This window comes from Notolepis coatsorum (genome assembly GCF_963971535.1).
Source record: "Notolepis coatsorum genome assembly, chromosome: 13".
Classification (NCBI taxonomy): domain Eukaryota; kingdom Metazoa; phylum Chordata; class Actinopteri; order Aulopiformes; family Paralepididae; genus Notolepis; species Notolepis coatsorum.
Window position 1 is genome coordinate 56,132,235 of NC_140177.1, and position 19,308 is coordinate 56,151,542.

Consider the following 19,308-nt stretch of genomic DNA (forward strand, 5'->3'; position numbering starts at 1 on the left):
CAACTGTTGAACTCTTAGTGGAGACGCTCCAAACATTAGAGGCTTTTTATGGACACTTGTATCCACCTTACAGTACCAAGAGTGCATTCGAGTGCAGCATTTTATTTTCCTCCGTGGGAATTGAACCCCCACCCTGGCTGTGGTAGGGCCATGCTCTAACCATGACCAGTCATTTCCTGGGTCCAGAGGCTAATAATCTGCTTTCCCTCCTCACCATTTGTGGGAGAAGTGTTGCATTGTGGGTCTGTCCAGTTAACATGAGCTATACTGAAGGTGATTACAAATCGACTTGATATTGGATGAATATTAAGTCTCACATTGCTACCCTCACGTTCTATAGTTGACTAACTTGAGGCTAGGTGAAGGCACACACCCCTCACCCTGCTATGTACATAACAAGCGTTTATATTGTGTCAATGATGCCATTAAAAAAACAATGACAAAGTAACTTTTCCCTTTTCTTTATTTACAGAAAACATTGAAAATTCCATTCCAATATACAAATGAACTGTTTGTGACATGTTATAGAAGCAGCACATTAAAACGTTTTACTCTTCAAAATACGAGATACTTAAAAAGTGAGGTACAGATAGATACTAGATCATGAAAATGATAACAGCATAACAATTGTGTACATGTATAATAATCCATGAAAGCTTATCAACAAAGTTATATTGTAAATCCCTCCCTAGATAACAGAGTTGCCATATACAGAGAATGAAGGTGACCGGTTTATATCACAAGGGAATGAAAACGTTCATCTTGTACAAAATGTCCCTTTCCAAGCCTCCTCACTTGGGTTAACTAAACACTTTTACCTTTGTCCCGAAGCAAGAGTACTGTTTATGGCAATGACTTTAAAACGTATCGGATCCTACCTTCTCCTAGCACAATTTAAACACTGAGAAGAATTGACTTTCTGTAAAAAACGAAAAAAAACGTAGGATTTGTTCCATCAACATAAAGCCCTATGTCGTTTTTTTTATATCAAATAAAATATACAAAATGTCATCTGATATATATTTATCTGACATATCAGATACTTCTGATATATATATATATATATATTATTTTGACAACGAGACATTGCAATGTAGATAGTGGTCAAAGTGGCCCACCAGGAGGACTATTTCAAACACTCGGAGGACAACTGAGGAATGTCCTTCTACTTTCCTTCTAAAGACAAGTACTGATGGTTCTTTAATCCAACTCATGTCAACTTAATACATAATATATTAGGGTTCATTTAAAATATCTTTGCTATGGTTTCATTCATTTCAACACACACACACACACACACACACACACACACACACACACACACACACATACGCACGCACACACACCTTTATCAAGAATGCTGTAGATAGCTTTGAAAGTGGTCATAATTCACATACAACTTTTATAGAATAGAGGACAATTCTGTTACATAGATGAGGTCATGGTAACGCATGACCTTAGGGTACAGAGAAGGGCCAAATACATGCCACGGATATAAGTGAAGGTTTAAAAAAATAAAAATGTACATTGCATAGATAAAGTAAGAATAGTTTTGTAGTATTTACAGATGTAGCAATGTGTAAGTCCCACTTGTTGCACGCTTCTCGCACAGCTGCTGCCAAACCACGTCGTTCCACCCATAAGAGAAAGAGTTTATGAAATCCTGCAGTTTTTATTTATTTCTAGACATCTTTTAGGGCATTTATATTTCGTTAAACAGGACAGTAACCGACAAAAAACGGGGGGGGAAGGGGGCGACGACATGCAACAAAGGTCTCCGGCCAGATCCAAACGTGGGACACTGCAATTGCATGGTATTGGTCTTAGCGTGGTCAGCCACCAGGACACCACTCACTGCAGTACTTATATCAGCGTAGAGGGACTTCTACAAGGGCTACTGCTGTACCCGTTGTTAATAACTTGAGTAATGCTGCTTTTGGTTAGATATTAGGAGACAGTCATACATGTCGAACGTCTGGGCTTTCCTAATGTATCCACAAATAGCTGTGTGTGGAACAGAAGACTACGCCATTGTCCTGTGCACACGAAGCATGATGAAAATGCTTTAGGAATAATGTGCAACTGTTACGGACATGAGACTACATTTCTCAAACGGAACCTCTTCTTTTCTTAATTTTCTTCCCTACAGTTCATAGGAGAAAGACGGAAGAACACGAGGTCTCACGGAGTGTCCCGGTGCTGGTCAAAGGTAGTGTGATAATTACTAATCCAGTACATTTTCAGTCTTCCGTCCTAGAATAGTGGAAGAACTCTAGTTGTTCCTGTCCAGTCCTTGAGGACCTCGTTCCAAGCCTCCTCGGTTCCTTGATACTGTCCTAGCAACAGACACTTATGGCCAATTGGCTCGCTCCGTCGTAGCAGGTCTACTTGCTCTTCTGGGAACCGATCATCACCTTGGAGACAAAGTTGACGATGGCACTGGCTGGCTGCTCTGGGTCGTGCTCGGCGAACAGGTGGCACACGTTGTCCATGGCACTGCCACTCTTCCTCGCCACGAAGCCGAAGATCCTGGAGAGATAAGGCGGGCGACTTAGTGACATCCTCGTTGTCACTATGAACTGTGACTATTGTTGCACAATTCATTTAAGCAATTGTTCATGTATTGACTCAACCAATTATTCACGTTATCAACTAAATGAACAAAGCTGCCATCCATGCAAATGTACGAATAAAATGTACATACTTTGCTGAAGCGCAACCATCCTTCCTCCATCTGTGATTAGAACAAAACAAGCATGAAATAATGTAAATAATGGCTATGCATATGCATACATGCACACATACATTCCAAATGTTAATTAAATGCTGAGACATTTTATATATATATTATACTAGGGGTGAAACGGTTCACAAAATCAACGGTTCGGATCACGGTTTTGTGGTCACGGTCTTCGGTTCGGTTCTATATACGTTGTTTTTTTATTAAAAAAATATTTAACACTCCAAAAATGTAAACATGCTTCTCGTTTATTAAAAAATAAATAAAAAAGATTTACAGCGGTTTGCCTTAAATAATGTTTGGCACACAAAGACCGAACTGACTGAAAAATATAGGCTACATTTGTCAAAGTATTAACTTAGTGCAAACAATTTTTGTGGCCACATTATAGACAAAGGCCATCAACAAAGTATGCATATGCTCAACCAGCACTAGATCAAAAAGGAAAAGACACAGAAAAGATTATTAGGGTTTTAAATAAGGACGTTTATGGGGTTTCTTGTATTAATAATAATTTGCACTAAGGAATGTTGTAACTGTTGTTATCAACAACAAAAAGGAGATGTTACAAGGGAATGGGGAATGTTATATAAACCCCCCCACAGTGGTGTGTCGAGTTGGTACGTCCCAGCAGGGACCAGGATGTAAACAGACGCAGTTGACACACACAGCTCTAGTCTCCTGGCTCGTTATTGAACAGACAGACAGACACAACCTCTGTTGTCAAGCTTCGTCAATATACCCCCCCTTCCCCAAATGGAACTGGTGTCGTGGAGTCACTTTGCTGTGAGCGTTTGTTTCCACGGTTAGCTTGCAGCTAAAGTTAGTTAACGTTAGCTCGTGGCTAACGTTAGTTAGCTCACGGCTAAAGTAATTTAGCCTAGCTCGAGGCTAATCGTTATAACCGAACAATACACCCATGCGCCGAACCGTGGAGGTCGTGCCGAACGGTGTACTGTATATCAAATCAAGAGGGCTTCACGACCCCCCCTCCCCGTGGAGCTTTGGTGACCATAGCTATAGCTCATGTATGTAACGTTAACTCGGACACAATTTGAACTGAAATCACTCACCAACAAATTAGTCACACCTCAGCAGCTTGAAGTGAATATAATTGGATGAGGCGCTAGATCCAATCTCTCCTCGCAAAACAACTCACTGACACACTAGCTAGAGGATACGTCAACGACGCCCCCCAAAAACAAACTCTCAGCAGAATCAGCAATACTCACTTTCTATCTTGAGGGTCCAGAGCACAGTAGATGACAGTGTTGACAGCGTAGTGCCTCCTGAAGAACAGCCTAAAAGAGAGAGAGAGATTAGTCCTTGTACCGAGAAAGAGAATATGAGAGAGAGAGAGAGAGAGAGAGAGAGAGAGAATATGAGTGAGAGAGAGAGCGAGAGCATATGAGAGAGAGAGAAGAGAGGGATAGTGTGCATGTCTTCTCCAATATTCCAAATATCACTTTTGACACTGAAGATCAGAGAGAAGCATTGATCATTGAGATGGTTGTCCATTGGACCTGTATATAGAACAAGACCACGTGGACAAACTGGCCGGTTGTCGACCCTCGGCTGCACATGTCAGAGGCCTTATGGCTGCAGGCTAAAGCCGCTGTGTCGCCCTAAGTCCTGATATCAGGCACCATGCTGGTCTGCTGGGGAGGAAGGCCATACAGCTGGTGATGGGTAGCCAGGCAGTACTGGCAGAGACAGTAATGTACAGTGTATGTGTGTGTGTGTGTACACGCGTGTCACACTCACTTCCTCTGGTTGTCTGTGAGCGTGATTCCCTGGGAGGACACCTTGAAGTGGACCACGGTGGAGGTGGGCAGGGGGTCAGAGGTCAGGGTCATCGAGGTGGCCTTCTGCACTGCCTGGATGCCCGTCAGGGACTCCATCTCCACAGAGCCCAGGAACCACACGTTACAGGCTACAGGGAGGGACAGACGGGAGATTCAGAATTAACCTACAGTCGTCTCCTCTTCCGTATCGTCAACGCTGTTGTATCTCGGTACAGGTCAGTTGTCTTGGTGCTTGAAGTCCTTCTAGGCCAGTGGTTCTCTGTGTGGCGAGACACATAGTTGTGAGATAAGGGTGAGATGTGAGGTAGAGTGAGATGTGAGGTAGAGTGAGATGTGAGGTAGAGTGAGTTGTGAGGTAGAGTGAGATGTGAGGTAGAGTGAGATGTGAGGTAGAGTGAGATGTGAGGTAGAGTGAGATAAAGTTGCCTTGAGATTTTTGTCCAGTTGGATAAAAAAAACTGAATTAATTAATAAAAAAAAAGTCATTGCAATTTCAAGTCAAGCACGTCAATGTTTTTTTGTTGCCTCTCTGGAACAAGCATCAATGTGTGACGAAAACAGACCTATCTCAACCCATGCACGCTTTTCTTGATCCTCCCTCAGGAAGCAACAGGTGTGATTGGAGGATCAAGAAAAGAGGGCGGGGTCTGACATAGGACAGTCGCGTGAGCCAGTGTATGTGTTATTCTTCGCCTTCACTCTCCACACCCCGACTATTCACGGTTAAGTTGATGTTAAGTCGCGTGACGATTTTACCTGCTCCTTGCTTGAGCAGCTCGGCAGCGGAGTTGGTGGCGGAGTGAGACGCGCTCTCCACCACATCTTCCAGAGGATCTGCACAGAGAGAGAACAACATCCACTGGTTCAGCTACACTCGGACAAACAAATAGACCTGCACTATCATCATCTGTGCACTGTGCACCAGTGTTGTAGTCGAGTCACTAAATCTCGAGTCCGAGTCGAGTCTCGAGTCCCCAGTGTTCGAGTCCAAGTCTTGAGTCACCAAAGAAGAGCCAGAGTCGAGTCCCCATTACCCTAGTCCAAGTCATTAAGGAATCAATTAACTGAACATGAGGGTATCGACGTGAATCCGCATGTAGGTGAACACACGTGTCTGCCCTTGCACAAATGGTAAATGGCTGCTTTTTTATATAGCGCTTTTATCCAAAGCGCTTTACAATTTGTTACTCACATTTTACCCATTCATTCACACATTCACTCACACCGACGGCGGAGGCAACCATGCAAGGTGCCAACCTGCTCATTGGGAGCAATTAGGGGTTAAGTGTCTTGCTCAAGGACACATTCGACACGCTGCCCGGGAGGAGCGGGAATCGAACCGGAAACCTCCGGATTGCCAGACGACTGCTCTACCTCCTGAGCCACTGTCGCCCCGCACAAAATTTAATAATGTTATGATATTAATATAGCCATCAATATCGTATGCCAAATGATTAGGGCCTATTAAATAATTTTTTTTTAATAAATAACTATTTATCAATTAACAAGTCAGAGTCCTCGTCTGCACCGTCCGAGTCCGAATGCAGTCAATGCTCGAGTCCAAGTCATCAGTGCTCAAGTCCAAGTCAAGTCACGAGTCCTTAAGTCATCAGTGCTCAAGTCCAAGTCAAGTCACGAGTCCTTAAAATCAGGTCGTACTCGAGTCAGAGTCCTAGACTCGAGTACTACAACACTGCTACACACACACACAAACACACACACACACCCCTTCCCTCTGGTTTCTTAATTATCTGATGTTATGCCAACAGTTGTTGTGAGGTAATGAATCAACTTTGACAAAAGCAGCACACGGACAGCCTCATAAATGTCCCCATAGATCAAGCTCAGCCCGACCACCACTGTTCACTCCAGTAGACCTACAGGGACACGACCGGGCATTCTACCGTCCTTTATATATGATGAAATAAAGACTTGTTTAGTCAAATGTCATCTATTTCCGCTCAATTATTTTGGCTGGATGATCATGAAAGACTTGGAATTGTGTTCTGGGGAAATGTTCTCACATTATTATGGCAAATGTTCTTTGTGAAGCTGAGGGGGTAAAAAGTAGTTTTTATGTTGTACACCATTGCAATGACCATGTCGTCCGTGTGGGATAGGCACCTTTGGTGCACAATACAACAATACAAATCGAATCAATCAATCAAAACCAGAATGAGATAAATTATATATCTTTTATTGAAAATGTCAAATGAAAGTGTGTGTGCGTGCTCGTCCTCTTTTTATCCTTAAAGGTAGAATCTGTCGTGTCATCAAATAGCAACCTCTAAGATGACAACACACATCTGTCGTGTCATCAAATAGCAACCTCTAAGATGACAACACAGCTTTGTTTACAGTTTTTGTGTTTTTCTCTGTGTGGGTTGGAGTTCAGTGGGTTTAAAGGAGGGGTTGCTACTGCAGGTCACACCGCAGGCTCTGCCAAGAGAGGTCTGGAGAAATCCACTCTGTAATAAGTTACTACACTCCAACCCACAAGTCAGACCAAAACAAACTAAGTTAATTAAGTAAAGTTTATTTAGTATAGCACCATTCACAGTCACAACGTGCTTCACAAAGAACCATAAAATAGTAGAAAACAAACATTCAAACATAAACAACAAAGACCGTAAACAAAAACACGATTACAAAACAAAGGCCAGTTTGAATAAACAAGTCTTCAGTTTCTTTTTAAAGCAGTCAACAGAGACTGCAGCTCATATTATGTCTATGGGAAGAGTGTTCCACAGTGTCGGAGCCACAACCTCAAAGGCACGATCACCTTTTGTTTTAAGTCGAGAGTGATGGGCGACCAGTAAGCTCTGGTCAGAAGACCTAGTGGTCAAGTGACCTACTGGTGAGATATGGATTGATCAGGTCAACCAGTCAGTCAGCCCTGGTCAGAAGACCTGTGACCTACTGGTGATATATGGTATGACAACAGCAGAAATTTAACTGAGTGTACTTGTCTGCAACATTTTGAAGTGTGTAACTTTAGGAATTCTGTTTTTTTAAATCATAAATCTTAAATTCAGAACTAGTTTCACGCCAGGTGATACTAGAGGGGGGTGTGGTCAAACTCCAGGTGGCGTTGTCCTGCTAATTGCCCTATTCAGACTCAAGACTTAGGCCCAGTCCACACGAACGCGGGGTTTTATGTAACCGTGATTTAATGTTCGCCGTTGCACTGTTCGTCCACACGCAACCGGGTTTTTGGAACACTGCAACCGTGATCATTTACAACCGGAGTCCAGGGTGAAGTTTTGGGGGAATCCCGGTTTCAGTGGTTGCGTGTAGACATAGTAACCGAGATTATTTCCAGTGTTTACGGCAGAGCTGTTGCAAGTAGCGTTATATGAAATGATTGTAACAAACTTTTGTTCGAAACGTATCGTCCAGATATTAGACCTGGCCACCATCACCACCAGTAACAGTTCCGTGAATACGCTGTTATTTTTTTTTTTAACACTAACCTTCTAATATCCTATACTACCATGCACTCCTCCTACTATACTAATATGTCTTATGTCTATGCACTCAACACTGCAGCACCCAAGTTTCAGCACTGTTTGATGAACATTGTTACTCAGCTGAAAGAGTTGTGCCCTTCCTGCTGACTTGTCGTACAGAACTTGTAAGTCACTTTGGATAAAAGAATCAGCTAAATGACTAAATGTAAATGCATATGGATTAATCGGGTCACAGATGTACACAAGTGCCTGACCATATGGCTCTATCCACACACACACACACACACACACACACACATGTGTGTGCATCTGCCTGTCTGATTGTGCAAAGTGAGCTCTTACCTCTGTCTGGTATAATGAGTTTGCAAGGCAGGGCCAAGGGGGTGATTGAGTGCTGGCAGACCAATGCCGTTAAACTTCCTGTATATCAAACAAAGACAAATCAAACCAAACGGACTTTAGCCATCACACTGTGGGGTGGTATCATACAGTTGCTCAGCTAAATCCAGTCGCATAGTACATCAGTAGCCAGTAGAGGGCGGTATGGTAATTATTATTTTAGTCTTCAGTGCAGATTCATAGCCAGGAGGTGTCACTGTTGCTACTGAACAGTGTGTAGAGAGGGAATAATGGATCATTTATTCCATGTTCTGTATTAGGAGCCTGTTATGGCAACTGTGTTCCTGGGGCCCAGCCTATACATATATATATATATATATATATATATATATATATATATATATATATACAACACGAAGCTCCAGCTACATAAGCAGATGAAAACAAACAACAATATATATATCATTATATGTATATACAGGGAAATGTTTGAGGTCATTATGTTCACCAAATGATGATACATGACTTATTATTTACATGTTATAGGTACATAATGACACTTCAAAAAAAATATTAAATTAATTTAGGATTTCTTAATAATCTCACACCTCTAAACTGTTTTGCACCCATTCATCTAGTTTGATGAATTATTGAGAGTAAATGAGTTTGAATATGGCCACCAGTGATGTCATTGTGGGACATTGAATCCTTGCGTTGTGTTCAGCTCAATTAAATTACAAGGTAGCAGTCCCTATAAGAAACAAGGCCCTATGTTCTCATCTACATAATTTCATGGTGCTGTAATTAACACAACACAATGGTGGCCATATTGGTAATAACTATCAAAGTAAATTAATGTGTGCACAACTGTTGCTTTTGGATGTGTGTGCAAATGAAATCAGCATTGTCTTTTTTGGTGAAGTGCCCCTTTAAGTCATATTAAATGTGTCATGTCGCTATTGAGACAAATCTCAATAGTAATCCATAACTACCTGCATAGACAGCATTCTACAGCACAACAGAGCAGACACTAACCGAAGTAGGGCTCATTGGGACAGCCCTTCAACCGTACTCCTTTCTGTGTGCACTCAATCAGGAAGTGGCGGACCAGCTCATTGGATAGATCTCCTCCTACAGTAGGTAGGGGGAGAGGGAGGGAGAGAGGGAGAGAGGGAGAGAGAGAGGGAGAGGGAGAGAGAGAAAGGGACAAATGAGAGAGCTCATTAATTCCTCTTCTTCTTCACAATGGTAGCAGTCTGCTTCATGTCCGCCTGTGTCTGACCCAATCTTTATTTAATTCTGACCCACATACCGGTTCTAAACACAACAAATAATTTCCCCCAGCAGCCTTACCAAGAGTTACATAAAACACATATCGAATGGCCACATTCAATCACTTCCAGAGATGAATGGGATTACGGCTCCTCCGAGGGGGCAGGAGGAGCGGAGGAGTGTATGTGAGGAATGTCTTTTTGGACACAAAAGGCCCTCTCTCTCCTGATGCCGGCTTGGGTTTCAGACTCTTAAGGAGCTACAATGTGCCTCCTAGCCGGAGGAGGTGAGGAGGGGGATCGTGTCATGATGTCACCACTGCAGGTGCCGTCGGGCACAGGTGTGAAGGGTCACGCACCCCTGGTCACGCACCCCGATGCTAGGGATGGGTATTAGGGGTGGGGGAAAAAATCGATACATAGTAGTATCGCGATACTTTGCGTGGCGATACTGTATCGATACAGGTACGCCAAGTATCGATATTTAATTATTCATAAAAAAAAAATTGGAAGTTGCATTGTTCATTTCAATACCTGTAATAGTACAGTAGTCCACACACACACATGTGCATTCAGTTAAGTTGGAATATGACTGTAATACAAACGGTTCAGTGTCAGGTACATGCAACACAGATTACAGTGTTTACATCTGTCTGCTTGAGAAAATACCATGTTCTGCAATAAAAATGATTGAAGTGAGATGAACAGACTGAACTTTATTTTATTAGATAAAACATGTTGACAAAGTTTTACTTTGCAGTTGAAAAAAGGTAATAAATAAAATTTTATCAAAAAAATAAATAAAATTGCAATACTCAGCGTATCGCGTTATATTTAGTATCGCGATAGTATCGTATCGTGAGGTATCTGGCGATTCCCACCCCTAATGGGTATATTAGGGCAGAGGGGGTACTGGTGTTAGTGTGAAGGGTCATGCATGGTGCTAGGCCGATGCTAGGGATGCCTATATAATAGGGCACTGGTAGCCATTATCACCTCTTTTTCTTTTGGATGGAGTAATGCCCCTCAGAATAGCCCAGACTGTTAACGATACACACAAACGATCTTTGGGGTCGTTTATTCTGAACTGTAGATAAAATGATGACGATGCACGAAGCCTTAACGTCAATCAGTGACCCTTTTGTTTTCACATTCAACCACAGCCAGAAAGCGCTGGCTGTGAACATTCAGCCTGTTCCTTCTCCGACACTGGCACATTGTTTTAGTTCCCAGAGGGGCTTGCCCAGTATTTCACACAATGCATAGACCCACACAAAAAAAGAACACAACAACAACAGGACCAAAGAAACAACACCGCCGCAACATGTTTTCATGAATCCTCTTAGCGCCACATCCATGTCAGGTGAAGTTATGTGGGGCACGGGCCTTCCCCAGAGAGGCTCTGGGATTAGCACAGGTTTATAACGCTAGCACGTCCATTGTTGCCATGCGAAACACTAGCTGCACATCTAAGACCGCTTGGCGATAGGGGCGTGTTTGGTGTTTTATCCCCGCAGTGCCCGGAAGAGAGACCCGGAGCGAGGAGCTCTCTCTCCCACACAAACGGAGAGGAGCGACTCTCGGGTTCCTGCTGTGGAGCCGGGTTCAGAGGGCTGTAACTGTAGCCGGCTCTTATGTGCGATTGTGTGATTCCCTGGGTGTCTCTTCCGTCAGACCAGCCCCCGATATCTGTGCTATAGATATCATATCATGTCACTGTTCCTATAGAGACCACTTAGATGATGTCTAGCTCCGAAATACATTGTCTTCAGTATACGGGGAAGAGGGGGGGGGGGGGGGGGGGGGTGTGAGTAAAGTTTTTAACCCTCTCACTACCTCTACCAAAGGGTAAACCCTTTCACTGTGACACTACAGAAGGATAACCCTTTCACTACCACACTACAGAAGGTTAACCCTTTCACTACCACTACAGACGGTTAACCGTCTGTAGTGTGGTAGTGAAAGGTTAACTGTCTGTAGTGTGGTAGCGAAAGGTTAACCTTCTGTAGTGTGGTAGCGAAAGGTTAACCTTCTGTAGTGTGGTAGTGAAAGGTTAACCTTCTGTAGTGTGGTAGTGAAAGGTTAACCTTCTGTAGTGTGGTAGTGAAAGGTTAACCATCTGTAGTGTGGTAGTGAAAGGTTAACCTTATGTAGTGTGGTAGTGAAAGGTTAACCATCTGTAGTGTGGTAGTGAAAGGGTTAATGAAGCTTTATCTCAGCGCAGGCGCAATCCAGACGAGAAAAGATCAGTTCTACATTTGTGTGTACATGTAGCGTACCTTTCTTGCTCTGCTGGAGGACTGAGGGAGGAGGAGTAGCCACCTTCATGGCCAGCCCATAGGCCCCTCTGAAGGAGTGGCTGTCCCGCACAATGAAGCAGCCAGGCTCCTTGTCCTTCAGGACCGAAATGGCTGCATAAAGAAAGACACAGGAGAAGAGAGATGAATGAAGGTAAACCTACCGGATGTGTTGACAAACCTTTCTTTTTCCCCCCACAATTATTATTATTAGTAGTAGTATTATGTTGGAATGAAAGGCAGAAAATGGCAGCCTACCTTGATCCCTTGATATATCCGCCTTGTACCAGAATTTTGACGTGTCTTGCACAAATTTTACAGTCAACTGCTTGCTGGCCAGCAGATCTGGAAATAGCATTAGACAATGAAACATTCAATATGCACCAAAAACCACGACAACGCTATATATTCATCAGCGGGTAATCAAAAATACATGCGGCACCAAAGACCACCAAGCGGCCCGATCCACTGGATGAGTTGATGGATGACGGAGGACTAGCTACCTGGCAGGGGTGAGGCTGTGCGTGGCATCTGCATGGAGAGGTCAGGCAGCACGTTGGGGAAGGGGATACTGAGCGAGCTGCCACTGTGGGGGCTGGAGAACCCGCTGGGGGCCGGAGACGCCGTTCCCAGGGAGTGCTCCCCATCCGACGCCCTCCTCTTCTCGGGCAGCATCGGGGGCACCGCTTGGGGATGATGCTGCGCCCGACCCTGCCCGTCCACGGAGGTCAGGAGGCCGCCCCTGTCCATCCCTCCGTTGCCCAGGCGAGCGGTGGTCGAGGGCGGGCAGTCCGCGGCGTAGCCCAGGCACGTGGGATCGTCCTGCCCGTCCAAGCTCTGAGCGGGGCTGTGGCTGAGGGCGTAGCGGCCCATGCGGCTCCGCTGGCTGCCCCGCGGGGAGCTGTGGGCGTTGGGGGCGGGGTGAGGGTGAGGGTGGGGGTGGGGCGACGGAGGGGAGTGGTGGCCATAGTCCAGGGACATGGATTGGGGGAGCGGTTGTCTGGCAGAGGGGTAGCTGCTGAGGGAGGTGTGGCGGGTCAGGAGGGGATGCTCTGGCCAGGACTGTGTCATCGATGGGCTGGGGATGAACAAGAAAACAACATATAATTACATAATGATAAACGGATGACTAGTCAATCAATTGTTGATCATTTCTACTTAATTTAAGAGCAACACAAAAGAGCGTCTGCCGACACACCTGTCTGTCCGCTGCATTGTCCCGCTCACGGAGCCGGAGCGTGTGGCGTTCAACAACCTGTGGCAGTTGTGGGAGGAGTCTGGCAAACCCTCATCTGGTAGCCCGACGTGACCAATCATCTCTGGGTATCCCCGGGGCTCTGTGTGTGTGTGTGAAAGAGTGAGTGAATTAGACAGGACGCAAGCATAAACACATCCCAACAAGCAGGCCTGGTTTTTCAAATTTCACACCAAAAGAGTAAATCCATGTGCAGATAGCTTACAGAGAGAGAAGCTGACAGAAGGGACTTCAAAGGGTTTTAATTAAAGCTCTAAAAGGATGGAACATGACATGATCTGAAAAGAAAAAGCAGTTCCCCTCAGCTTTAATCTTTCCCACTAATAAAGTAACGAGTTATTGCTTATGAGTTGAAGTGATTAAATGAAAAAGCAGTCTGCTGTCAGGATATAAATCAAACAGATCACCCCTGTCAGAAACCACTGAGTCAACAAACCAGACTCAATCACGGCCAGAAATTAAAAGCCTCCCCCTTAAGACATAATTGGCTAAAAGCTTTTATTTCATCAATCACAGCCTGGAGCCTCCGACAGCAAGGTGCCCCGGGACATGTTTCTACAGCGGCTCCGCCGGTCAGCGTTTCCATGGGTTACCTTTATGGGAACGAGAGGAGCGAAGTCCACAAGGGCTCCTGGTTTTTTTTGTTGTTGTTGTTGTGTCTCTACCCTCTGTGTGCACAGACAGATTATACTTTCACTGGGGGGGGGGGGGGCAAGTGTTTTCGTGCCCTGCTCTCTGACCCACCGTCACCGTGGTGACTGTGGCAGCGCTTCAATACAGTGGCTCTGGTGAGTGAGGCACTAGGCCGCCACTCTTGCCACCCCTGAGACACATAGATCGCCACGGGTCAGGGGGGGATAAAGATCGACACGAGTGTCAGATCCATAATGAGGTCATCCGACTGTGTGTGTGGGTAACCTCTGACATCATCAGACGGTGGCTCTCCATTGGCCTTCGGTCGTGACTGCTTTGGAGATTCTATTGCAAACCACAACACTGCTTTATTCAGATTTTAGGACTCATTTAAAAAAAAGAAAAAATAGCCAAATCCTCAGCTCGTACATTTTCCAATGACAGTTTTCAGAAGAAAAAAATGAATCCTTGTAAACATGATTGTAAACACAGCATGGACAACATGAAGAGTTTGGGGAGACGACATGAAACCACACATGGCAGTAAGTACAAAGAACATCTCAGATCTCGGAGAACAATCTCATTCCCTGGGTGTGTTCCACCACAGAGAAACTTCAAACACAGCAACAAGAAGTAAAAGAAAAAAAGAAACCCTAAATGCATAAATAGAAAGAAATACGTTAAAAACTCAGCTTCAACCCAAAGAACATCGCCATTATGTTCTAAAAGAGGTTTTGTTTCAGGATCTAAACCACCCAAGACATTCTCTGAAACAAACGGAGGGAGAGAGAGGCTGGTCTGGAATCTCCCTGTGGAGGCGTTTATGAAAAGTCTTTGTTTGGTGCCTTCGCCTCAAACCACTAAAATGTCACCAACAACAATGTTACCTCTCTTCTGTCACAGCAGATTAGTTAACCCATTGAAACCGGGAAACACATTTTGGTCTAAATGGGTTAAAGAGGAACTACACCCAATTTCAGAATTCTTACATGTCCGGTCTAAGACAGAAATATTGAAAATGTGAAAAGTGAAAATGAACAACTCTCCTAAATCCAAAAACGTGTGATGTCATCAGGTATAAAGTCTGAAGCTGCTCCGTAGATAATTCATTGGGAAATATTTAATAGACGACACAGAGCAGCCAGGAGAATGTTCTGAGTTCATATAGGTACATTTTCTGTTTCAGAACTGAAAACTCTACTATAGAATAAAGCTCATTTGGATATAAGAAAGTAAAACAAAACATTCCGTGAGTCCACAACATCAATCTCCAATTTACTGCCAATGGAGCAGCTCCAGACTTTATACTCAATGACGTCACAAGTTTGATTCTTACTTCTCTAGTTTCTCGCTCCGGGAGAGAGAGCAGCTCATGTTCACAAATATTGATTGAACCGTCTTAGAACATAATTAAATAGTTGTATTTGAGTGGCATTTCCCCTTTAAGGCAGGGTGACCTGAAATAGCTCCACACACTACAGTCAACAACCGCAAGCGTCAAGAGAAAGAACCTGGCAAAGCAAAGATATTAGTTCGGTGTCAAGTCCACATGAATTATGTTTCGCTCACCGCATGTGTCTTTCTCCAATCACTAACTCACTCTCTTTAATTACTAGAGATAAAAATTAAGTTGGTGATACGCTTTAAGAATGTGTGAGTGGAAGTTAACAGACTTTGATTGTGTTATCTCCTTCACAGGGCATTTGACTTGTTCTTTGTTTAACTTCCCACAGCATCAGGCATCGCAAATGTCAAGGGTCAAGTGTCCCATATTTTCAGTTCACAATGGATTGACATTTCTGTATATTATATCTCAATACATCCGGTCATTTCCTACGGGGGAACGGGGAGATTTCTTAGTACTATTATCATTATGTCTATTTTCAGACCCCACTGTGCATGCTCTTTTTGCACAAGTTGCAAGGTCTATTCAATGAATGAGGCAACATCCATACACACAAACAGAAGCAAGCTTGCCTGGTTAGCTAGCTGGCAGCCTGTCAACAACTTTGCCTACAATTCACAAACAACAGTGAATATCGTCGGACATTATGTTTCAATCCAGGGATGAATTGCCTAGCTATCCACACATCTCATTGTCCACAAATCAATGACACATTTTTCAAGTACAAGCAGGAGGGGAGGACAGGGAGAGAGAGAGTATAACCATGGACACAAAACCACGAGAGGGCGGCGTAGTGGCCCCATAAATCTAGTAAATGAAAAAGTGTTTTATTTTCAGTTCAAGAAGAGATGTTCCTACCGTGCTCCGTTCTGTAGCTTCCATAGGACTGCATGCTGGGAGATGGAGTTTGCCTCAGATGAGTAAATTCTGACATATTTTTCACTGGAAGCAGACAAGGAGGGGACATTAACACACACTTTATATCTAACAAATCAAACTGGAGAATGGTGGTGATTCACTGGTGAACAGCATAAGATTTGAGCATGTATTTATTCAATCTGTCGAAATCCATGCTAAATCATTATGCATAGACACAGAACATACAGTATAATATATCTCTCCACACACACACACGGAGAAACACCGCTTACCATAAGGCGTAGGGGGAGAGATGGGGAAGGCAGGAGTGGGCGGAGTCATGTCACTCCCGGCTTCCACCCCGCTGTCCATGTCTGGGCCCTGAGACCTGTAGTCCACACTGTCACTCCTGAATAGCAGGCCATGCTGACACACACACACACACACACACGTGAACATCTCTACATAGAATAGGACTGGATGTCAAACACAAACAAATGACAAATAAGTATGAACACACACACAGCATGCATTGATAATGTAATGACAGGTTGCAGTGGGCGCGTGAAAATATGCACCTGACCACCACACACACTGTATTTACCTGGGAGTGTGGCACACAGGGGGAGTATGCCCGTGTGCTCCTGTACTCCTCCGTCACACCCCACCCCGACGTGCAGAACCCTGGGTGGTCTGTGACGTCACTTCCTTGTCGACTCAGGCTCTGCATGCCGTCCACCCGGACATCGCTGGACTGGACAGCTGGACACACAGACAGGGAGGGAAGGGAGCGTCGTTCAGTGTGTCAACAGGATTCTGAGCATAACAAAATACAAACTGAACATCATATATCCCCAGGAAACAAACACACAGGATTGAAAAGGAGGCTAGTTTTATTGCAACACTGATCCAGGGCTGGATTCAATGGCATTTCAGTAGATAAAGTAATATATATTAGGGGTGGAACGGTTCACAAAATCGACGGTTCGGTTCGTATCACGGTTTTAGGTTTACGGTTCGGTATACGTTGTTTTTTTATATATTTTTTTATTTAACACTCCAAAAATACCATACATCAACATAAGATATATAGCCTAAAAATAATCCAACTGTTCAGTTATTCTCAAGGACGTAGTCATGCAAAAACTGAAAGAATGAGGCCATTTGACATCAGGCTCATTATTTTGACAGTGCGGTTAGAGCTAGGAGAGATTTTGGTACAGCAAGAGGGGAGGCATTGCTGATTTAAACGGGATCATCCCTATGTTCCCCGGGTCCTATGTTCCCTGTGTCCTATGTTCCCCGATTGATTGATTAATTGATTGAAAATTGTATTAATTTTAATTATTTTATTAATTATTAATGTCCGCCTTGTTTCGAACTGGTTAAGCTTAGGCCCTCTTTCGAAGTTGGTTAAGGTTAGAGTTTGGAATCAGGGCTGGTGGTCTGACTATCTATCGCTACCGGGGAACATAGGACCCGGGGAACATAGACATGCTCCCATTTAAACATGCTTCTCATTTATTTGGTAAAAAAAAAGGTTTACCTTTAATAATGTTTGGCACACAAAGACCGAACTGACTGAAAAATATAGGCAACATTTGTCAAAGTATTAACTCGTCAATATACCCCCCTTCCCCACTAATCGAACTGGTGTCGTGGAGTCACTTCTCTGTGAGCGTTTCCACGGTTAGCTTGCGGCTAACATTAGTTAGCTCGCGCTAAAGTTAGTTAGCTCGTAGCTAACGTAACGTTATATAACCGAACAATACACACATGCCCCGAATGCGTACCGTTCAGTACGACCTCCACGGTTCGGGGCATGTGTGTATTGTTCGGTACACGGTTTGAATGCGTACCGTTCCACCCCTAATATATATATATATATAGTTTGCTCATTGGCCATACTGGTGAAAATGAAGAAGATATTTTAGAGTGAAGTTCTTTGTAGAAGTGCTGAAGAGTGAAGAAATCAGTCTCTGGAACACGGAGCTTCTTTTGAAGCTGTGCGCCCTTACAGCTCAACTGTGACACGCTGCCTTGCACAGGACACAGACATGTGGCTGTTGAAATGAGAGGTTTTAAGAGCAGAGCTGAGGAATGCCCAGGACTAGCTGGGGGTGGTCAGCCAGCGTTGTGACAGTCTGTCCAGGGGAGTGCCGCTCCTCGGCACCAGGGTGTTAATTTGAGGCCTCCCAAAGAGACCAGTCATCTCAGCCCTAAAGAATGCTAATGACAAGAGGTGCTAATGCCAGGGATCATTACACACATTGTCCTGGAGCAGGTCTTCGGATGGACGACAAAAGTGTGTGTGTGTGTGTTTTATGTGTGTGTGTGTGAGGAGTAGGAGTAGGTTTGTACATGCATGTGTTGACTATTAGACTGATATGATTCTTTCTTCACTTCTACACATGGTATGAATCAATAATCACATTTAAGAGTCTTTGCGAGTGTGTATCTGTTACATGAGATAGAGATAGAGATAGAGATAGAGAGAGAGAGAGAGAGAGAGAGAGAAATGTAATGTAAGTATTTTGTCTGTGTGTTGGTGGGAGGTGTAAGAGGTGTGATCTGGAGTCAGCAGCAATGTCTCTGAATAGCTGTCACTATCATGTGACAAATTAACACCCCTAATGACCTCTATCTCAGAAGAGGATCTTATAGATGCTTGAGAAGGCAAAATCAAATTTCCGGGACAGGGTCACTCATTTCCCATTGATTGTGTGTGTTGACAGGTAGAGTTTTGTGTTAAATGATGGTCAAGTGAAATGTCTCGTCAAGTGAAAGTCAGCTGCAGAAAATATGGCGATCATCACAGGAGAAACCTCTACGGCTCTCTTTCTCCATCTGTTCCTCTGGTTTTTACATTTCAAATTTTAGGTGATTTCTCCGCGCAAATTGACATCAGACCCCTATCAAGATGGTGGCCGCTGTCCTTAGCAACGTGTCCAACTTCCCACCCCCAAGATATAGATTATATATGTAAACAAAACATAGTACATTTAAAAGAAAATAATAAAACATAATGCCGCACGGTTAAATGGATCTAAGAAAGGGTCACTCATTTTCTTCATATATTGAATGGATGATATATGTACAGGTAATTATCTTCAAGCATAGAAAATAAAGATTTTCGGACAGCTGGGTTTTTTGCAATACTGAGCTTACAAAAATACTGTTTCGTGTCGTATTTCCCAGTTCCCTTATAAAAGGGTATCATGACATTGGTGATTGA

At 43.9% G+C, this 19,308-nt stretch overlaps 1 protein-coding gene across 1 annotated transcript in view; it reads right to left on the reverse strand.

The window, feature by feature from the left end:
* Positions 1-451: 451 nt before the first annotated feature.
* The window catches only part of tns3 (tensin 3), a 60,918-nt gene continuing 42,061 nt past the window's right edge, over positions 452-19,308 (reverse strand). Inside the window, exons 14-27 of the mRNA XM_084327865.1 lie at positions 16,678-16,835; positions 16,367-16,499; positions 16,074-16,157; positions 13,121-13,259; positions 12,426-13,000; positions 12,181-12,267; positions 11,905-12,036; positions 9,390-9,485; positions 8,358-8,435; positions 5,302-5,379; positions 4,505-4,673; positions 3,973-4,041; positions 2,705-2,734; positions 452-2,529 (exon numbers count right to left, since the gene is read on the reverse strand). Coding sequence (XP_084183991.1) covers positions 2,385-2,529; positions 2,705-2,734; positions 3,973-4,041; positions 4,505-4,673; positions 5,302-5,379; positions 8,358-8,435; positions 9,390-9,485; positions 11,905-12,036; positions 12,181-12,267; positions 12,426-13,000; positions 13,121-13,259; positions 16,074-16,157; positions 16,367-16,499; positions 16,678-16,835 — 1,973 coding nt within the window. The 3' untranslated portion in view covers positions 452-2,384. The remainder of the gene's footprint in view (positions 2,530-2,704; positions 2,735-3,972; positions 4,042-4,504; positions 4,674-5,301; positions 5,380-8,357; positions 8,436-9,389; positions 9,486-11,904; positions 12,037-12,180; positions 12,268-12,425; positions 13,001-13,120; positions 13,260-16,073; positions 16,158-16,366; positions 16,500-16,677; positions 16,836-19,308) is intronic.